Raw genomic sequence first — 20,014 nt, forward strand, 5'->3', positions numbered from 1 at the left:
TCGGGGTATCAGGAGTTTACTGTATTTACCCAGGATCATCAACTTTAACATCTCCAAACCTAAGGTGTCCCCTCTATTTTGTCACTCTATCCTACAGGTTTGTTTCCTCTTTCTTCCTTTTTATTAAATAAGTTGATCTGGGGTTTCGCTCCCACTGAGTTCACGTCTGCTTTTTCTTTTCAAAACCTCCTATGAACAGCATTTCACAATTAGTCAGTGGCTTTGTACACATGTTTAAACATCTTAATAATATGCCAACAACTTGAGCGAGTGTCGAGGTAGTTCTCCCAGGTAGATCTGTACCTTTTAAATGGGACGGCATTTTTCAGAGCCGTTTCCACTTCGAGAAGGTTTCCACGTGCCAGGTCGGATACAGTGAAGAATCCCGCACCATACAGCGCTCGAGCCCGCTGAGCGTTGAGTAAAGAAATCCGCACCAGATCGCAGAGCTCCCGCTGAATACCGAAACTAAGGCGGCTCTGAAAGTGCGAGAGGAGCAGCTCCATATTGTGCCAGCCAAGCCTGCTACAGAACATGGTGACCATGCCTGGCCAAAGGAACCAATGGTAAGAGTTAGTGCATACACAGATATTGCTGGTCTCAATTGGTTGCAATGTTTCGCCCACAAATACACAGTCAATTCACTTTACAATATATTGTGTGAAGCGCTTCGAGATGTCTCAACGGCATAAGGCGCTATATCAAATGCAAGGGTTATTATTATTATTATTATTGAAGCAGCTTTAGAAAGAATTGCATTGTTTAGAAGCAGCTCGAGATGAAGCAAAACATTTAATAATGGCCTTGCATATAGACTTTACACATCTTAATATGCCATTCTGAACGGTCGAAACCAGCCTGTAAATGTGAATGTTCATCATTTTTGACTCTCACCTGCATACGTTGCTGCCGACTGTTGGAGAGACTGAAGCTGCCCCCGGCTACAGCAGTACTTCTTTGCAACGATTCCAAGGGGAACCTCATTGATTAGATCAAGCAGTACGAGGCTGGTAAAAAATCTGCAGCATTGAGAAAACAAGGAGTGAGTGTCTGTCAGAATAATCTTGCTTCACAACAGGCTGACAAACTTACTGGGGAAGGCCCACGGAATATCTATAGGATGCTTAAAGTCTTAAGGGGAGCGACAAATTGTAACTGAATTCTCAATAAGCAATTCAGAAATGCATCACACTGACATACGACTAGTGACAATTTATTTTCAAACAGTTTAATTGGGTGTAATGGCTTGTGTCCATTTACAGGAAGAAAGCCCCACTTTGATTTCTTATGTAGGAATTATTTTAGAAATCGATCACATTAGACCCCACTGATAACTGCTGTGCAAAAACCAGCTAAGAGTATAGATTTTTTTTAAAAATTCACTTCAGCAACATCATGAATGAGGCTTCAGGAGTGAGGACAACAGAGCTGTTTAACTTAGTCACCACTACTGCACTAGTTGTTCAATTTCAGCCACGATCTAGTGGAATAAATCATTTATTAAGAACTGTTGTACGACTCCATCAATAAAAATTCCACCTTTTGAGCGAGGAATATAACCAGCATTAAGGGGGAAAAAAAAGAAAGTAAAAGACTATGAAAAGCAAACTTTTAAAAGAGAATTTTGAATGCCCAGAGATGGAGTTAAGACCAAATTAATATTACAAAATATTCCCAGTCTGTATACCTTTTGTGAATAGCCATCTGTCTGTATTGCTTCTCAGTCCTGGCTATAAGTTTCCCTTTCACTGAGCGAGCCAGGAAACCCTCCTCAATGCCAACCAACTCCGCTACTCGCTTCATTGAGCCTGGCAACTTCTCCCACATACAGAAAAACTGATACCAGTCAATGGTCGCCCATTCCTCATAAACTGGTGTGACCTGAGAGCATCATGGAATGGAGAGATAACAGATTACTGCTTCAACCTCAAACCTTCTTCAACCTCCTTCCTGTAATTCACTTCAGTTTGCTCGTGATATAGGCAGAGCCTACCGTGTGTAGATGTTCAGTTTGAAAACTTGACCTCTATAATGAGCAAGCAACTAAGATATTTCAATAGCTCCATATTAATTAATGAGTCTGATCACTGTACACATCACTGATCTAGGTACAATGTTAAAGGTAAAACACAATCCCAGTGACAGAAAACTCCGTCCAACTGAAACAAAACGGTTCCTCCTCAACTTCTGGACTTGCCATCAATTATTGTACATCATGTAACTTAAACAGCAGAAATAAAGGTATGCCCTCAACTGTGATTTAACTGGGTCACTATTTTGGTTATCAAATATTTAAACTGGTTTATTCCATCTGCCTAAGGATCTCACTAACTTTTAAGTCTGTAGCATGTGCTCACCACAATGCGGTGTCCTCCATAACAAATGAGCCCAATGATGTCGAGTTATATTTTTCTCTCAGCTGTCCTGTACATTAAGTTACTCAGAATTTAGCCAGTTGCCTCTTAATTTAGTCCTCAATAAGACTATTCCAGCCACTGGTCAACTGAAATTGTACTTTCATAACTATTGTTAATTTTATAGGCATATTTGTGAATTTCAAATGCAACCATTTTCAAATCGAGTATATTAACAAAATAGAAAGCTGTGAATGATTTAAAAGCATTACAGATTTGTGCTGTCCCCTGCAATGAGTGGTGCAATTTCAATCTAAGGTAACTTTCAATCTAAGGTCACGCTTTCAAACTGTCAATCACAGAGGTACCCTACCAACCAGCATATCACCAGATCTGCTCTAGGGCCATTCAGAACAATCAATAATGTTGTTCATTGACACAACAACGGGTTGAGATTGAAATCAACAAGGAGCTTGCTCTGTTAGATTACATATATTTATGTTAAACACCAAAGAAAATGCCTTCTGTACCTGATAGAGAATATGGAGATCATTCTCCAACACAAAGCCTTTCATTGCCCTCTGCAGATCAGCAAAGATTCCCAGTGCCTCTGGAGGGGAGAGGGAAGAAGCAAGTGTGGCTGTACCCAGCTGTGTAGGGTGATAACGCTGAACTATTCAAAAGAAAATAATTAAATCGACGCAATGCATAAATTCATTGATATTACATTCGTGTCTTACTGAGTGAGGTCACTTCAGTTTTGCCACAAGAGTGGATTTTAAAAGTGCAAAGTATTCTTTTCACACATCATTACTACAATCCAAGAATGTGATAATTTTGGTTCTTAAAAACTGTAATGTAAAGCAGTTCTCTATTGCAGAAGACAGGGAAAAAGAGAGGGGTGGGGGGGAGTTGAAAAAGTATAGAAATTAAGACCAATGTAATGCAAATATTGAAAAAGTGAAGTGATGATATTGCTCTAAGAAAATGAAGTTCCACTATAGCTGATCTGTCCAACTTTTTGATGCCGGAAATCAACAGAATCTGATAAAGCGTTATAACAGTAATTTCAACTTTTCAATTTCTTCCTCTTTCAGATTATTATGGATGAGTTGTAGATTTTCAGCATTTTCTTTAGCTATCCAGCATCTGCAGTGTTTTGCCACAGCCTTAAATTTATACTTACGATTTCTTATCTATGCATCTTGCTAGACTTCAATAATTTCTGAAAATGGAATGGCTCTGTGTAAAGAAACAGGGACTGACCCTGCCTCACTCTCACATAAACTCGCATAAACAACGTGCACAAAGCATATGCACTGACGTCTTCTGGACTATTGGCAGAGTGTTAGGCCCACCCCTGCATATCCCAGAATGTGAGTTTCTGACCCCAGTCAGGAGAGGTAAAACCCATAGGGAAGAGGAACACTTCCCCTCTGACTGGGGATCAGAAGCTCAAAGGATTCCAACTCTTCAACTCTATTCAATTCTCACCCACCACCTCAGACTTGCTTATAAAGTAAATATCGACTGAGTTCTAGGAAGTCACCAGCCCAGGTTACTGGGAATAGTAAATGGTGGACAAAGAAAGACAAATCTACAAAAATAAAAACTTACTGATTGTTTCCTAAAAAAATAAATGAAACAAGAGAAAAATCTTAAAATCCACAGTGCCTTCATTCCAAGGAGATTCTTTCACTGCCATTTGAACAGTGTCAAGGGTGATATTACACAGATGTCAAACACTTATATGAAAATAAACTGAAATGGGGCAGGAGAGGGGAGATGGGGAAAAACTTATAAAACATAAAATTCCAAACAAAACTCAGTCTGTGAGCGGGATAGGAAGACGGCTAATTATTTCAATTCAGATGTTTTTAAACAAAAATACACAAAGTAAAATAGACAAATTATGGCAACATGGAGCTCACTATGTCAGTAAATTGAAAATATTTGCAAATTGGTTTCTTTTCATCTATAGTTATAATAATCCTTGCATTTGATATAGTGCTTTTCACGTCTTCTAGACGTCTCAAAGCGCTTCACAGAATATACTGTAAAGTGAATTGACTGTATATTTGTGGGCGAAATCTGGCAGCCAATTGCGCACAGCAGTGTCCCACAAACAGTCGTGGATTGAAGTAACCAATTTTTTTTATTATTTCTTTATTCTTGAGGGATTATCATCAGACATGTAGAGTAAGGAGGAAACTTGCTCAAGGTTTCGCCCTGCCGGGAATCGAACCCAGATATCTCGATTGCGAGGCAAGTGCTCTAACCACTGAGCTACAGGACTCCAACACAAATAGAACAAGTTAATGGAATAACTTACTTTTTTTCCCTTCCTGTTCCTCTTCCAAGATCTGAATAAACTCATTCTCCATTAGGTACCGAACACAGTCTTCGATAGCATCACCCTGGATCGACCCGGCCTCACTCTCACATAAGCTTGCAGCTAGCAGTGTGCATGAAGCATATGCACTGACTTCTTCTGGGCTGCTGGCTACACCACCCACTATTATCTGTAACAGGGAGAAAGAGATAATGCTGCTAGAAATTGACCGTCATTCAACATATTCCTCACAAATCAGGTGGACCCAGTAATAAAATTACTGCACTAGAACTTATTCAAGTTCCAGTTCTGTACAGATCATAATCACAATGCAGTTGTTTGGGGCTGTCTCAACAACACGATAAAACAGTATGTCAAATACAAGGGTTATTATTAATGAACCAAATCGAAGCATACAATTCCAATGTACTAAGAGTTCATTCTCATGAACCAAGTTGTGTTAGGAATTGTATCCCTCTCTTCTCTCCCCATCCCTCAGAGTTTCTATTCTCTCATATATAAATCTTTGAACCCAATCAATGGCATCAGTGTATTACCAGGCCTGAAATTGCTTTAATACCAGCAGCAGAATCTCCTTGGAATGCTTTTAGTGTTTTTGTTTCACTTCAGTTGATAAACAAATTATTAAACAGGCTGCGATATAATGATCTGTAAATTGACTGTTCACAGAGAAGCTAATGCAACTATAAACTGCAACAAAACAAAAACAGGCAGATTCAAATTCACTCATGCCAGCGTATCATGTTTTATTCCATTTCGTCCATAAAATATTCAAAATATACAGTCAATTCACTTTACAGTATATTCTATGAAGCGCTTTGGGATGTCTCAAAGACGTGATAAGGTGCTATATCCAATACAAAAATTATTATTATACCTAAAACAACAAACCCATCACAGGGCCTCTCAAAACTTAAGGTGAGACTTTCACACAATTCATCACTGACTATCCTACGTGATTAGAACCCTGTTTACCAGGCTGGATAGCAATCCTTTTAAGCAGTATGTTTCATGGTACTTGGCTTTGATGAGCAAATCTCAAATTGGTTCCTATTCCTCCATCATCTTACCTCAAGGATAGCTCGAATCATGCTGGTAGTAGCGCCCTCTCCCTCCTTCTTCACAAGACAGCTACGAACAGGCTTGAGAGAGCCCTGCAACAAGTTCACTCCTTTAGATTTCTCAGCTTTCTTACACACAAGGATACTTTCACCTGGAACAACAACAAATTACATTTCCATAGCATCTTTCACATCGGGAGGACATCCCAAGGTGCTGAACAGTCAGGAATCTGGGACATTCCCCACAGCATTTATCCTGGAGTATAATGTCCAACAAAAACATTTTTCATCACCCTGCCATAAAACAATTTGCTACGCTTACCCATAGTGTCAACTCCCTTCCTCCCAGCTCTCCCAGACATCTGTTTGTATGTGAGGATATCAAGCAGGCGTCCATTAAAGACCGGGGATCTGACAATCACACGGCGAGCAGGTAGATTCACCCCAGAGGACAGAGTTGAAGTAGCCACAAGAACCCGAACCAATCCCTGGCGAAAGGCGCCCTCGATAATGTCTCGCTCATCAAACGTCAATCCTAAAAATAAAAGAGAGTAAAACAATATGGGCATCAGTCAAACACCAATTATTATGCTTCCAGTCACTCACCAACTGTACCACGATTTACCAAATATCAATATTCAATTTGGTAATGATATGGCATAAACACACTAGATATAATTCAGCTGATAAATGTCATTTCCTGATGGTTTTCTCAAGCTAGCCATCACCCTGATCCCTGTGCAACAATGAGTACTCTTTGTACCTTTTAACAGTACTGCTGTTACTTGCAGTGAACACAATGATGTAAGTACATACATTTCACAAAATTATATTTATATTTCCATTTGTTTAAAATTCAGAGTATGCACAGTCCAGGATCACTTAGTTTGGCCCAGTGTCACTTTCTGCAACTCAACTCCAATCCACATTACCCGCCAACTAGATACTGATTCACTCACATGATCGCAAGGAAGATGGGATTAAGAAGGCCTTTCACCCCATTTGATCTCATCCTTCTAGAGAACTCACCCTATTGTCTTTCTATCATAGCATCAAGATGTTTCTTAAATGAGTCCTTGGTCATGGCATTTAACACTCTTCCTCAGAACTAGTTCCAGTTGTTGAGAAACCTTTCTGTAATGAAACACTTCCTGGTGTCTATCTGAAAATTGTTCTTCAAAACCCTGAACCTGTACCTTCTTGCTGCTGTCTTGGGGTATCTGAAAGTATTCTCATGTCATACACCTAGAAATGAACTAAGAAACACCTTTTCACAGGTTTAGCTAGCTCCACACTCACAAACATTGCAACTTACCCAAAGAAAAACTGGATCAGTTCCCTGCAAAGAAACATGACCCTCACTATATCTAGCAATTTTTATTGAAGCTATGCTACGTAAAAAGAAAGAACTTTTTACAGCACCTTATGTCAAAACATCTGAAAGCAGTTTGTAGGTAATCCAAGTCAACTGCAGTGACTGTTTTTGTCAAAGCAAAATGCAGGTTTATTCCAGGAAATTGCATTAAAAAAATATGGCCTCAGACATTCAAGGAAAAAAGGTTTACAAGAAAAGTGCAAAAACAGCAAGGTAGAATTCTGCAATACCAGCATGATGAAAGGCCACCCCTAGTGGTATAGTGCGGCCAAGCACTGCGTCCAGCCCGGCAGGAGACCTCTTCAGCTGATCCAGGATCTCCGTGACTCCACCCCCCTCCTGCATGAACGGCAGTAAGCTGGACGCCTTCACAAATCCTGCACCAAAACACAACCAAATGAGACCCAGAGGTCAAAGGCTGAGCAAAGTGTCTGTACAATGATGCTGATCATAAGAATCATCACTGAAAACTGCACAACCCAAAATATCTGAAGCTTTCTAATAAGTGATGAAGGAACACCTATACTGTAGATATTTATCTACGTCAACAACAACTTACAACAACAACAACTACTTGGATTTATATAGCGCCTTCCACGCCGGACGGCGTCTCAGAACACAAAACAAAATGAATTATTTTAACTATGAACTACAAATACCACAGAATTCATAAAAATCAACAGAGGTGCTAAAAATTACTATGAATGTATGTGTCTCGTCAGAGTCAAGCTCAGCTGTGATACCTTCCATCCCCCCCCCCCATACACCCTGCCAATAGCTACTGTCAAGGCTCACTTGAACAATGAGCAATGGCCATTTGGGCAGGGTACTCGAGAGTCAATAGGGAACCATGCCTCAAATAGAAGGAAAGAAGGAGTTAAATGCCCAAGAAACCAGAAAATTGAAGGTACAAAATCGTCAAAAGTAGCTGGAAGTTTGGACTCTTCAAATTCAGACCTCCCATCATCAGAAAGCATCCAAATTCATACATGTCCACATTCGATCCAAGGTCCAAGTCAAAAACCTCCAAAGTACAAACAACCGTGAAATTTAAAAGGCAGATTTGATCTGAAATGTGTCTGTCTGTGACTGACAATCTTATTTCACTAAGGTTTCAATATGTAATGTACAATATAGGTGGACAACTTACCCTTAGCACCAGGAGCAGATCTCTGCTGGAGATAGTAAAACTCTCTGGCGATGGTCTCAGACAGCTTTTCACACCAGTTCTTGGAAGGACAGAAGAGCAGGACGGAGTGACCGCCCTGCAGTGTTTCATAACAAAGGCTGACGATGTGATCCCCATCACCCTACAGACAAACACAGCGTGCACTCAAACCAGAGGTCAACATAGTCTGCTCAAAACAGAAACTTTTTCTTTCAGAATATGAATTTCCCCCACCACCACTACCGAAGGCACCAATTCACTCTGGGACACAGTCCCAAAGCCACCAGCTCCTCTTTGCTACCTTGCCAAAAAGTCCACGCTTATATAATAATAATCCTTGTATTTGATATAGCGCCTTATCACGCCTTCGAGGCGTTTCAAAGGGCTTCACAGAATATATGGTAAAGTGAATCGACTGTGCATTTTGTGGGCGGAACACTCTTGTGAGCCCCGAAAACACGTCATCAGGCTATTCATCCAGAAGGGGAAAGGAAGGGAGTCATCACAACTGCAGCTGGGCAAGAAACCTGACTACTCCAGGCCCTCTCCACAATTTTCTGCCTCTTGCTCCTCCTCCTCCTCTGTTGATGGCAAGAATGGAAGGGAATTTTTTTCCCAAAAGCAAAATTTACAATTTTGTTCAACATCTTTTACAATTTTCATTTACAAATATAACCCAATGAAATCAATATTTAATATTTTGTCCATGTATATAAACGCTGGGAAAGTACTAGCCTGGTTGGTCATATCCTGGTAGTGGGGAAAACATGGGGAAGGAAAATGGGGAAGGAAGGCGCAAGGCAGAGGGATAGAGGAAGAGTGTTCCAGAGTTTCGGGGAGTAGTGGCTGAAAGCACAACCATCAATGGGGGAACGGATGGCATGGGGGACATGCAGAAGGCCGGAGCCGACATCACTGGTCAACACGTTTTGTTCAGTAACTATCATCACAAATGAAGCGCTTTTATGACAGAGTTCTACTGATGATGTCCAAAAAGTCAATTACTGATATATTTAAAAATCCTAAAAGCAATATTGAAGTTAAGAGTGTTTTAATAACCTTTTCCCCAAGGCTGCTCTGACTTGAGAATAATATCACGGAAATCTCTACCTTGACTTGCAGTGCAGGCTGAAATTCTCGCACCACTGTCATTGTTGAATCATATATTGAGTTCCCGATCTTAACCCATTCCATGAGAGGTACAGGCCGGAAGTTTGTACGATACAGTTCTGCATTTAGCCAAGTTGCCAAAATCCCTAGGTTTGGGAGGGTGGCACTCATCCCTATAATCTGTACCCCTTCGTTGAAATGCTGCTCGTTTGCTCCAATCTTTGCTGCCTGGAAATAACAACACACATCTTCTATTAACTCCTTTTATCAATCATAATAAACCTTACATTTGATAAAAGTGCCTTATAACGTCGTTGAGACTTAAATGTCGTTCACCTTAAGCTGGTTTCCAGCAACATTTTATGAGATAATATGATTTTAATTATGTTCACCATGACACAAAGCTCATTTCATGCTACATCAAACTTCTTCACAAAAGTCAATCTGTCAAAACAGCTGCAACTCTCAAAGTCTCAGACAAATCTTAAACTATTGCAGACTCCCCTCTAACTCCTAGGGGGAAAGCTCTAAAGGAGATGCTCCCTGATTCTTAAAGGTAATCAAACTAAAACTTCAGATATCCATTCATCATCTTTTTCCTACTATTCCTACTCCGCAACAAACCCAGGAGCAGAAAATTGGTGCATTTCTTAACCTCAGTCTATTTTTATAATATCCAATGCTATCCCAAATGGATACTCCACACCTAGCATCAAATTATCATCAAAGCTTCATAGAACTAAACCAGCTTTAAACCCATCTTGCAAATCAACATAGTTTCTTTGAATTTTAGCATTCCAAAATCTCACAAGTGAAACTTTATCAAATGCTTTCTGAAATCTCAAGTACATTATAATTAATGGCTAGACTTCAAAGAATTCCAGTAGATAGTGACAAAAAGATATATTTCTTCTGAATCCATAACTGACTACTCTCTATAGCTTTTATACTATTTACAGATGGCTGTTCTCCAACAGATCAGTACAAGGAGCAAGAGGGCAGCCAAGGATATCAATTCCTTCTATACTATGGGAAATTGCCTGGTCTTTGTCTGAACCTCCTGTACATGGCAGAAAATCATAATGGGAAAATCACAAGCATAAACGAAAACACTGCATTTTATCTAAATTGAGCAACACATTATTGGACTATCTGCCAGAGGAAATAGAACAAATTCAATAAATTGCAGGCTGGTTTTCAGTTATAAGTTTACCTTTTTGCTGTCTTTTGACTGACATACAGTATCTTAGTTAAAAGAAGTTCCAACAGGTATCCTCTGTGTGAATCCCCCAACATGTGCAATTCATCAACGACGACTATTCCTGTGAACACAGTTCAGAAATTAGAGTAAGATCACTAGGGCCTGAAGTCAGAAATCCAAAGCCTTGTAGTAGTAATAATAATAATCCTTGCATTTGATATAGCGCTTATCACGTCTTTGAGACATCTCAAAGCGCTTCACAGAGTATTCTGTAAAGTGTAGTGACTGTGTATTTTATGGGTGCAACACAGCAGCCAATTGCGCAGAGCAGTGTTCCACAAACAATCGGAATCTCTATCAAGGAATACAACATAATTCTACTTATCTGCAGACAATTCATGTTTTGTCCAAGTTTTAAAAACAACCGTATTACGGTTTTCTTAAAAAAAACTCTTTTGTGGGTTTACCCAGAACTTGAGCTCGAAAGAACAGGCGACAACTAATATTTGATGGATTCTCATTTGAATAGTGAATACTTGCTTCCCACGACTTTCACCATCTAAAATAGCCAACCGTAGGGGTAGTGCAATACAAACAAAATCATTCACTAAAAACATTTTGAAGTGCTCACCGAGTTTCTCCATTTTCTCCTCCTCAATGATTCGGTTGATCAATCCATTGGCTTTCTCAATTGTGCACACAGCTACATCTAGTGATGAAAATCCCCCCGCAGGTGACATGCTTCCCATGTATCCCTCCACTCTCACCCCAACCTCCTGAAATATATTCTAATAGAACAGATAAAGTATCAAAATATCAGTACATCAAAGTATAAATCAACTTAGATTTTATGCCAGTTCTGATGGATCTTTAGTTCCTCGCTGTAAGCGTGGAATTCGACATTTATTTGGATACTTGGTTACTCACTGACCTGTAGGTAATACATTTTTTCTTTCGCCACAGAAACAAAAGGAAGAATGAAGAGAGCTTTCTTCCTGGTTTCCAAAACTCTCTTTAAAATCAGCAACTCTGCGATCAGAGTCTTTCCAGCACTGGTAGGGGCTGCAACACAAAGAGCAGAAGTTTATACTAATAACATGACCAGATGGCACAGCATCACGTAATAACACTGAGCTTCACCTCTGACACCTGATACTAGAGAAAGTGAAAAAAATCCCACCTAATCCACTGTAAACAATGCAATTACAACAATCATGTATAATATATATAAATATAGTGAGTAACCAAGTATATATATATATTTAAAGGCAATGCACTAGATGAACTGTGCTAGTCTTTGAAGATTGAATGTTTAGATTTCTGTTTTGTACCAATCCAGTTATTAAGTGAACTAACATATAAAAATAAACTTTAAACACAAATTCACATCCAGTTAACCAGGCAGGGTGATATTTGACAGATTTTGAGGAGAGGTTTTCCCACAAATAAACAGAGCATTTCAGTTTTCATTTCAGATTTCTAGCATTTGCAGATTTTCTTTTTCTTTCTATTGCCACAAATCCTTCAGGCATCTTGAATTTTCACTGAGATCTTAGTTGCTAATACGTATTACTGCGGCAATAAATCATTATAAATCAGCTGAAGTGGACAAAGTTTTACATGTAATAAAAACAGAAGTCGCTGGGAACACGCAGCAGGTCAGGCAGCATCTACGGAGCAATGTTAATGAGTTAAGGTTTCAGGTTGATGACCTTTCGTCAGAATTCCGTGTTCAAATCACGTGAAGGTCAATGTCTTGATTCAGATTTGCACAAAAACAGTGAAGTGGACAGTTTTATCTGCTGAGTTTAAAGTCTTACATGTTGCTGTTTCAAGCAAATCAGTTTAAGTGGACAAAGTTTATTGTTACCTGAATAGACCAGGTTTTTTCCCTCCAACACTCCAGGCTGAGTCAGACACTCCGCTTGCCATTCAAAAATGCTCACCACCCCCAGGCTCCGATATTTCTCCAGAACCGCTCTAGGCAGCCCCCAGTTACACAACAGCAGCTTCTCTGCCTGTCCTGCAGGGGCAGCTAACTCACATTGTCCTGCAAAAAGATTGAGACAGGAAAACACAGTATTTACTGAGAAGTGTACCAGACACAGCAATAGCATTCCTTATTATCAACCGAGTGAGACTAAATAATAAGTTGTTAGCTAAGATAAAAGGCCACAATTCAGAATGACAGGACTCCCACAAAACCACCATTATTTAAATGTCTAGCAAAGAATCTAGCTGTGCATTACCTGGAAACATTCCCACTGTACATTTAGATAAAACCTTAATCCTTAGTCTCATACAAGGGTTAAATATTTATCAGGATAGAAGATTCCTCTGGGATAGGAATGAAAAAAGAATCAGTCAGTGTTTTCTTCAGAGATCCCTGCTAGAAAAGTGCCTGTGTACAAACAGACTACAGGTGACGTGAGAACAGGCTCAGCTGCGATGGTCCACGGCCAAATAACTTGCCAACATTCACTGTCAAGTTTCATACATAAATATTACTCCCGTACTTGCCTCCGATGTTGGAGGGTGCTGCACACCAGTAAAAGAGAGAAAGGAGTCAAACGGCTTCCAGAAAGGGAATAACTTGGAAAAATGTCAGCAACATTTTTTTTCTCCACTGTGGTTTCCTGGTCACTGAAGCAACATAATTGGTGGCCACACTATATTGTTACATCCAGGGCCGAGCTTTGCTGCCATCTTAAAACCTCCAAGTCATTCTGACTGGATTAGTATTGTTGCCAGAAAGCATCTTTTCAAGTCAATCATAACTGATTTCATACACCGAAGGCCATCGAGGACATCAGCAGCTGAAACCGAAGAATCCCACTGCAAATGCCACTCCCCGCCATCGTTTTGAATCCTGTGACGTAACATTATATTAATTGCTCACCGTGCAAATAGTTCTTGAAATCATGGACAACAACAAGATTATATTTGTATAGTGCCTTTCACGTTGGGAGGACGTCCCAAGGAGCTGGACAGTGTACAGCATTTCAGACCCGAGCTGGGGTCAGAGAGGGGAGGGGAAGGGGGGTGGCCGATGGCATGGTTGAAGAGGAGGGTCTTGAGGTGGGACTTGAAGGAGGCTAAGGAAGGGGTGAGGCGGAGTGATTGGGAGATGGAATTCCAGAGGTTGGGGGCAGAGTGGCTGAAGGCTCTCCCGCCAACGGTGGATCAAAAATTATTTTTGAGTTGCTAGTCTACTCTCAGTGTGAATGCTTTAGATCCTGACTTTTAAGGCAATGGTCCTGGTAATCACATAAACCAAACTCAATTGATCCTATGCCTACTGTATCTACTGACTTTTATTTAAGCAACCAAAGCCAAAACAATACATTGTTGACCAGCACCTGAAGGGCATCAGTATCTCAAGGATCTTAGATGATGCAATTAACAGAGTAAAGCAGGAAGTTAAGTCACTGCAGAATTCACTTGATTAGAGAAGCCTGAACATAACCATTTCAAACAATGGGCAGGTAGACACACACACAAACTAAGCACAGATTCCATACAGTGTACACTTCAGTTAATAGACTATGGTAAATATCTATCAAGCCTGGACTGACGAGAGGAAATCTGACTGAGGTTGACTGACTATACCTGTTGCTGACAGGGTCTCGCTCAGTTTGCTGCCATCGATCGAACTTTGATCGAGGCCAAGAGGAGGAGTCAGCACAGACGAGGAACAATTGAGAGCAAAGAGATTTTTCTTGTGCCCTGAAACATGGCAGTCAGGGGTGAGGACCATGGAGCTTCTTGAAGTGCTCAGGCTCACATTCAGGGCCTGGGAGGTTTGAAGCTGCCTTTTAAAGTCAGGCCGACCTTTTCGAAATTTTGAAACACAAGATGGCGCCCGGGCTCCAGTCGTGGCTGCTAGGGAGTGATGTGAAAGCATGATTTTCTTTGTAGTGGGACCCACTGGAGCATCCAAATCTGGGCTGGTCACAGAGGGTGGCCTTCCTCTCTTGTGTCTGGTCATCAGCTCTAAAGTCGCACTCTCCCCATTCTCGGCACCGCTGGGCGGAAATTTATTGTGTTGAACAGAACTGTGACCTGTTTCTCTACATGAAGGTTTGACAGCCAAATCGTGGTCTTTTTCTGCAGTGACAAGTGAAGACCTGTTCTGTTCGGGAGATCCTATTCCTTGCAATATTCTCTGGTCCAAAGAGCTGCCAGGCTTCAATGTGGGAACCTCTGTACTCGAGCATTTCTTGTTGCCTTCACTGGATTGCTTGAATTTATTGACTTTTTCAGTTACATGTCCACCAGTATTAGATGCTGTCTCGATGTTATTCAGATTCATGGCTTTTAATGCACCTTCTCTGGCTCTTCCCCCACTCCAGTTTTTTTCCAGCTCATCGACTGCTTTCATCAGCTCATCCTCTAATACCAGAGAGAGGTCAGGAACCACACTAGGACTCCCACACAATAGCTGGATGACATCACCGGGAAGCTGAAAGAAAACATGATACGTTACTCAGTGTCTGCAAATCCCAATCCTCAGAATTCAGCCTTTTTGGAAGCCTGGACTCTTCTGAAATTGGCTGTGGCAACAAATCAACCTGCTGCGATGCAATGCAGTACGAGCAATGTGTTCTTTTATTTGCAATACTTTGCACTGCTGTAGAAAATGGTTCAGCCCAAGGAGGTCAAATTCTCCGCACGACCCCAATCTTTGTTTAACTCTCTGTAATCTCTGTCCTTCGGCACTGCTGCCTGAAATACTGGTGTAACTCATTACAACAGGACTGAAAGACAGAGAAGGTAAAGAAGGTAATCAATAATCCTTGCATTTGGTATAGCGCCTTATCACGTCTTCGAGACGTCTCAAAGCGCTTCACAGAATATACTGTAAAGGGAATTGACTGTATATTTTGTGGGCGAAACAATGGCCACTTTGGTCCAAAAACTGTGCCGGGGGGCACGGAGAAGAGAGAGGTGGAACGAGTATTCATTTCAAATCAATCAATAATTGGGATCAGCATGAATGCGATGGAAGTTGAGTTGAAAAGCATAACGATGCTGTGACCACTGTCTGCCACTTGAGGGCCCAAGATAATTCATGCTATTCATTCACAACTTCAACCTCAGAAATCTGCTGCAACAGCTAGAGAATACAGTAGTGAGTTGGAGGAAACTCAATACCACATCAGAATGGGAATCATCAATTCAATTTCTATTCTGTTCAGTGAAATATAAGAAGCCTTCAGCAATTACACTGCAAAACTTAACACTAGCATCCCACACTCAAAGAAAATGTATTTTCTCTACGACCCTATTATTCCCATCCTCGCCCAACTCCACTGGCTTCCCATCACACAGAGGATACAGTTCAAGATCCTGGTCCTCACCTTCAAAGCCCTCCATAGTCTTGCTCCCTCCTACCTCTGCGACCTCTTGCTCCCTCCTAACTCTGCGACCTCTTAACTTACCTTTGTGACAGTCTCAGTAGTTTAATTTTCTTTACCATCTGAACCTACCGGTGCAGGGTCTCGTTGCTGTAGGCGATTTGAGCGACGAGGGGTTAGTGGACAAGGGTCAGCAGGGCTGTATGTATATACAATCACATAGAAGGTCTGAATTAGCTTTTGCAATAAGCTGTTGAATGTAACATTGACTTAAGTAGATGCATACTATCAAACCAGAGAATTCCAATGCATCACACATCATTGTTCATTCATACCAAAATATAATACAATTCATATTCACGCCGGGAGTATGTCCCAAAGTGCTTGACAATCAAAGCACCGCTCAAAATAGGATCACAAGAGAGGTTTGGATAAAGATTTTGTCTATTTGATCTTATCCTGTTAATCCTATAGTACTCTACATCCTTTTTAACAGTATTAAGTTCAGTGTCCAAACAGTCCTGAATATCTTATAACAACAGCTAAAAAGGGTCCAGTCCAGCAATGCAGCCCAAAGTATTTCATAAGAAAATCTAATAATCAATCACAGATTCTTACCATCGTCTACTAATATCCACTCGATGTTGTCCTAGAAATCTCTGTCTACCCAGGATTCCTGGTTCAGTCTCTTTGCTGCCTGTTTCTGCAGATATGATCTGCAAACTCGGAGTTTGTCCAACGTGACGTTTTTGACGCCAAGTCTCAGAAAGCCTTTTCATTTTCTCCCTCACCCTTAAAAAAGTGCTAACACTGCATTTAGTACTGAAAATTTATAAATGAACCCTTTTTTAAAAAAATTATTTTTTTTTCAAGGCATTTTAACTAATTACATTTACAGAGGTCTGTTTTAATCAAACATTTCATGTTTATTTCTGCGCTCACTGTATTTTTAGCCTGGGAAGAAAAAAACCCACCTGCAAAACCTAGTCACTACACTTTACAGTACTAATCAAGCCCTTTAAGAGGCTTGTATCAAATGTAATGATAATAATCTTTGCATTTGATATAACTCCCGAGTCACATCTTCGAGACGTCTCAAAGCGCTTCACAGAATATACTGTAAATTGAGTTGATCTTATTAACTGTTTGTGGGCGAAACGCGGCAGCCAATGGTGCACAGCAGTGTCCCACAAACAGTCCTGGATTGAGTGACCGATTTATTATTGTTATTTTTTTAAACTTGAAGGAGTTATGACCCCGGGAAAAGCCATCCGCCAATCGACCAACAACCGGGTTCCTAATTACCGCCGGGGAAACAGAGGGTTCAACCTTATAGAGGTGCCTTACAATCAACTCCTATTTTATTCAAGCGACACGTTATATCTGTCCTTGTGCAAAAAAAAAAAATACACACGTTTTAAAGGGCTTTCACAGCCTCAGCTCCTCAGACACAATGTGAGGGGGAGGAGTGGGGGGGAGGGGGGAGTGGGGAGTGGGGGAGTGGGGGGGAGGCATTTCTGAGACGGTTCAAAGCCGCAGTGTATTACAGTTTGACCCTGAGCCTCAGCCCAAGGAACTGCCGGAGCCTCAGTTCTGACGGTCTCACTGTTGCTGTCGCTGCCCCTGAACCGCCATCGCGTCCGTTTCAAATCACCCGCCGCCGCCGCCAGCAACCGGAAACGGAAATGAGTCATCGCTGGTGTCGTCGTCGTCGTCGTCCCCCGGGTCCGCAGCCCCTCCACCTCACCCCCCGCCCCCCCTCCCCACGTGACCAGGTTGGGAGGGTTTTTAGTTGTGAAAAAAATGGCTTCGGGCCGGTACCTACTTTTATAATTATTCAATTTCAAACCTGCAAAACGTTATTTTTTCCCCTCTCCCCCCCAACCCCTCCCCCTCTCTCCCCCTCTCTCCCCCCCCCCCCACCACCACTCCTCCCTCTCCCCTCCCTCCTCCCCCCCCCCCCACCCTCCTCCTCCCCTCCTCCCCCTCCCCCCTCTCCCCTCCCTCCACTGACACGGTTTCTGGTTACTGGCGTCGGGGGGTGATTTGAAACGGATACGATGGTGACTCCAGGGCTGTAACAGTAACAGCACTCCTCCTCCTCCCTCTCCTCCTCCTCCTCCTCTCCCTCCCTCCTCTCTCTCCTCTCCTCCCTCCTCCTCTCTCCCCTCCTCCTCCTCTCTCCCCTCCTCCTCTCTCTCCCTCCTCCTCTCTCTCCCCTCCTCCTCTCTCTCCCCTCCTCCTCTCTCCCCTCCCTCCCTCTCCTCCTCTCTCTCCCTCCTCCTCCTCTCCTCTCCTCTCTCCTCTCCCTCCTCCTCTCCCTCTGCTCCTCTCTCTCCTCCCCTCCTCCCTCTCCCTCCCCTCCTCCTCTCTCTCCCTCTCCCCCCTCTCCCTCCCCTCCTCCTCTCTCTCCCTCTCCTCTCTCTCCCCTCCCTCTCCCTCCCCTCCTCTCTCCCCTCCTCCTCCTCTCTCCCCTCCCTCTCCTCTCCCTCCCCTCCTCCTCTCTCTCCCCTCCTCCTCTCTCTCCCCTCCCTCTCCTCTCCCTCCCTCTCCTCTCCCTCCCTTCCTCCTCTCTCTCCCCTCCTCCTCTCTCTCCCCTCCCTCTCCTCCTCCTCTCCCTCCTTTCCTCCTCTCTCGCCCCTCCTCCTCTCTCCCCTCCCTCTCCCTCCCCTCCTCCTCTCTCTCCTCTCTCTCCCCTCCCTCTCCTCCTCTCTCTCCTCTCCCTCCCTCCTCCTCTCGCTCCTCTCCCTCTCCTCCTCCCCCTCCCTCTCCCCTCCCTCTCCTCCTCTCTCTCCCCTCCCTCTCCTCTCCCTCCCTCCTCTCTCTCCTCCCCTCCCTCTCTCCTCCTCTCCCTCCCCTCCTCCTCTCTCCCCTCCTCTCTCCTCCCTCCCCTTCCCTCCTCTCCCTCCTCCTCCTCCTTCTCCTCCTCTCCCTCCTCCTCTCTCCCTCCCTCCTCCTCTCCTCCCTCTCCCTCCTCCTCCTCCTCCCTCCTCCCTCCTCCTCTCCCTCCCTCCTCCTCCTCTCCTCCTCCCCCTCCCTCTCCCTCTCTCCTCCTCCCCTCCCCTCCCTCCCCTCCTCTCTCTCCCTTCCCTCCTCTCCCTCTCCTCTCCCTCTTCTCCTCTCCCTCTCCTCTCTCTCCCCTCCCTCTCCCTCCTCCCTCTCCCTCCCTTGAAATGCAAGGATTACTATTTCCCCACAGTAGGCAATGCCTAATATTCGGCCAGTTTGGGCCAGTGTTTGGTTGACTGGGCTACAAACACATTTTAATGTCTGGCCACCGTGCAGCAGCTCTCACTGTCCTCATTCCCCCACCACTACCATCTCTATCGGACTGTGGCCCCCGTCTGCTTCCCCTCCTATCAGCTCTGGCCTTTCCTGTCACAAGGAGCAATTTTTGGGGGTTTAACTCTTGCTGCCTGTGGGGAGACGATCCCCAATCTCTTGAATGCCCAGGGAAGTCATTCTCGGTTCTCTTCACGAGATCAGCAGTCTGTTCCAGCCGATCAGCCCCTACCATCCCTCGTTACAGCATCGAGTTGCTCTTTAAATGAGTCCTGATGTCCTGGTCTCTCACCACTTTTCCTGCAACCAGTTCTAGTCTTCATCATCTTTTCATCACCTCTGCTTTCAGATGAGACAGGGCACAGAGGGCACAGGTTGAGGGATAGAGCAGCAAAGGGCAATCAGGACAGACGCCGGGAAGTTTTTTTCTTTAAACAGAGGGTAGTTGAGAGCTGGAACCTGTTCCGGGAAGGTGTGGTTCAAGCCAGGGTGCTGGAATCATTCAAGGATGCCAATGCTATGATGAGAAGGCTGTCGGGTGGGTATTCTGGAAGAATGAGATTAAATGGGCCGAAGGGCCTTCTTCATCGTAACCTCACTTGTGATCTCCAGTCTATTGTCGCTCTCATTGGAAACTGTTTCCAGCAATCCTACTGCCCTTCATAAAACTAACCTCAGTTCTATTACGCCCTGTGTCCTGGCCAACAATCTATCAACTAAATTATTTTATTCCCTTCATTGGTTGTTTGTGGG

General features: G+C 43.0%; 1 protein-coding gene across 1 annotated transcript in view; it reads right to left on the reverse strand.

The window, feature by feature from the left end:
- polq (polymerase (DNA directed), theta) overlaps positions 1-16,858 on the reverse strand; it is a 34,803-nt gene extending 17,945 nt beyond the window's left edge. Inside the window, exons 1-17 of the mRNA XM_042334044.1 lie at positions 16,598-16,858; positions 16,112-16,178; positions 14,232-15,084; positions 12,493-12,672; positions 11,554-11,684; positions 11,254-11,410; positions 10,643-10,743; positions 9,422-9,649; positions 8,294-8,453; positions 7,374-7,520; positions 6,091-6,303; positions 5,778-5,920; positions 4,687-4,876; positions 2,885-3,027; positions 1,688-1,881; positions 895-1,019; positions 304-547 (exon numbers count right to left, since the gene is read on the reverse strand). Coding sequence (XP_042189978.1) covers positions 304-547; positions 895-1,019; positions 1,688-1,881; positions 2,885-3,027; positions 4,687-4,876; positions 5,778-5,920; positions 6,091-6,303; positions 7,374-7,520; positions 8,294-8,453; positions 9,422-9,649; positions 10,643-10,743; positions 11,254-11,410; positions 11,554-11,684; positions 12,493-12,672; positions 14,232-15,084; positions 16,112-16,178; positions 16,598-16,758 — 3,437 coding nt within the window. The 5' untranslated portion in view covers positions 16,759-16,858. The remainder of the gene's footprint in view (positions 1-303; positions 548-894; positions 1,020-1,687; positions 1,882-2,884; positions 3,028-4,686; positions 4,877-5,777; positions 5,921-6,090; positions 6,304-7,373; positions 7,521-8,293; positions 8,454-9,421; positions 9,650-10,642; positions 10,744-11,253; positions 11,411-11,553; positions 11,685-12,492; positions 12,673-14,231; positions 15,085-16,111; positions 16,179-16,597) is intronic.
- Positions 16,859-20,014: the final 3,156 nt, after the last annotated feature.

Source organism: Callorhinchus milii, unplaced genomic scaffold, assembly GCF_018977255.1.
Source record: "Callorhinchus milii isolate IMCB2004 unplaced genomic scaffold, IMCB_Cmil_1.0 Scaffold4, whole genome shotgun sequence".
Taxonomy (NCBI): Eukaryota; Metazoa; Chordata; class Chondrichthyes; order Chimaeriformes; family Callorhinchidae; genus Callorhinchus; species Callorhinchus milii.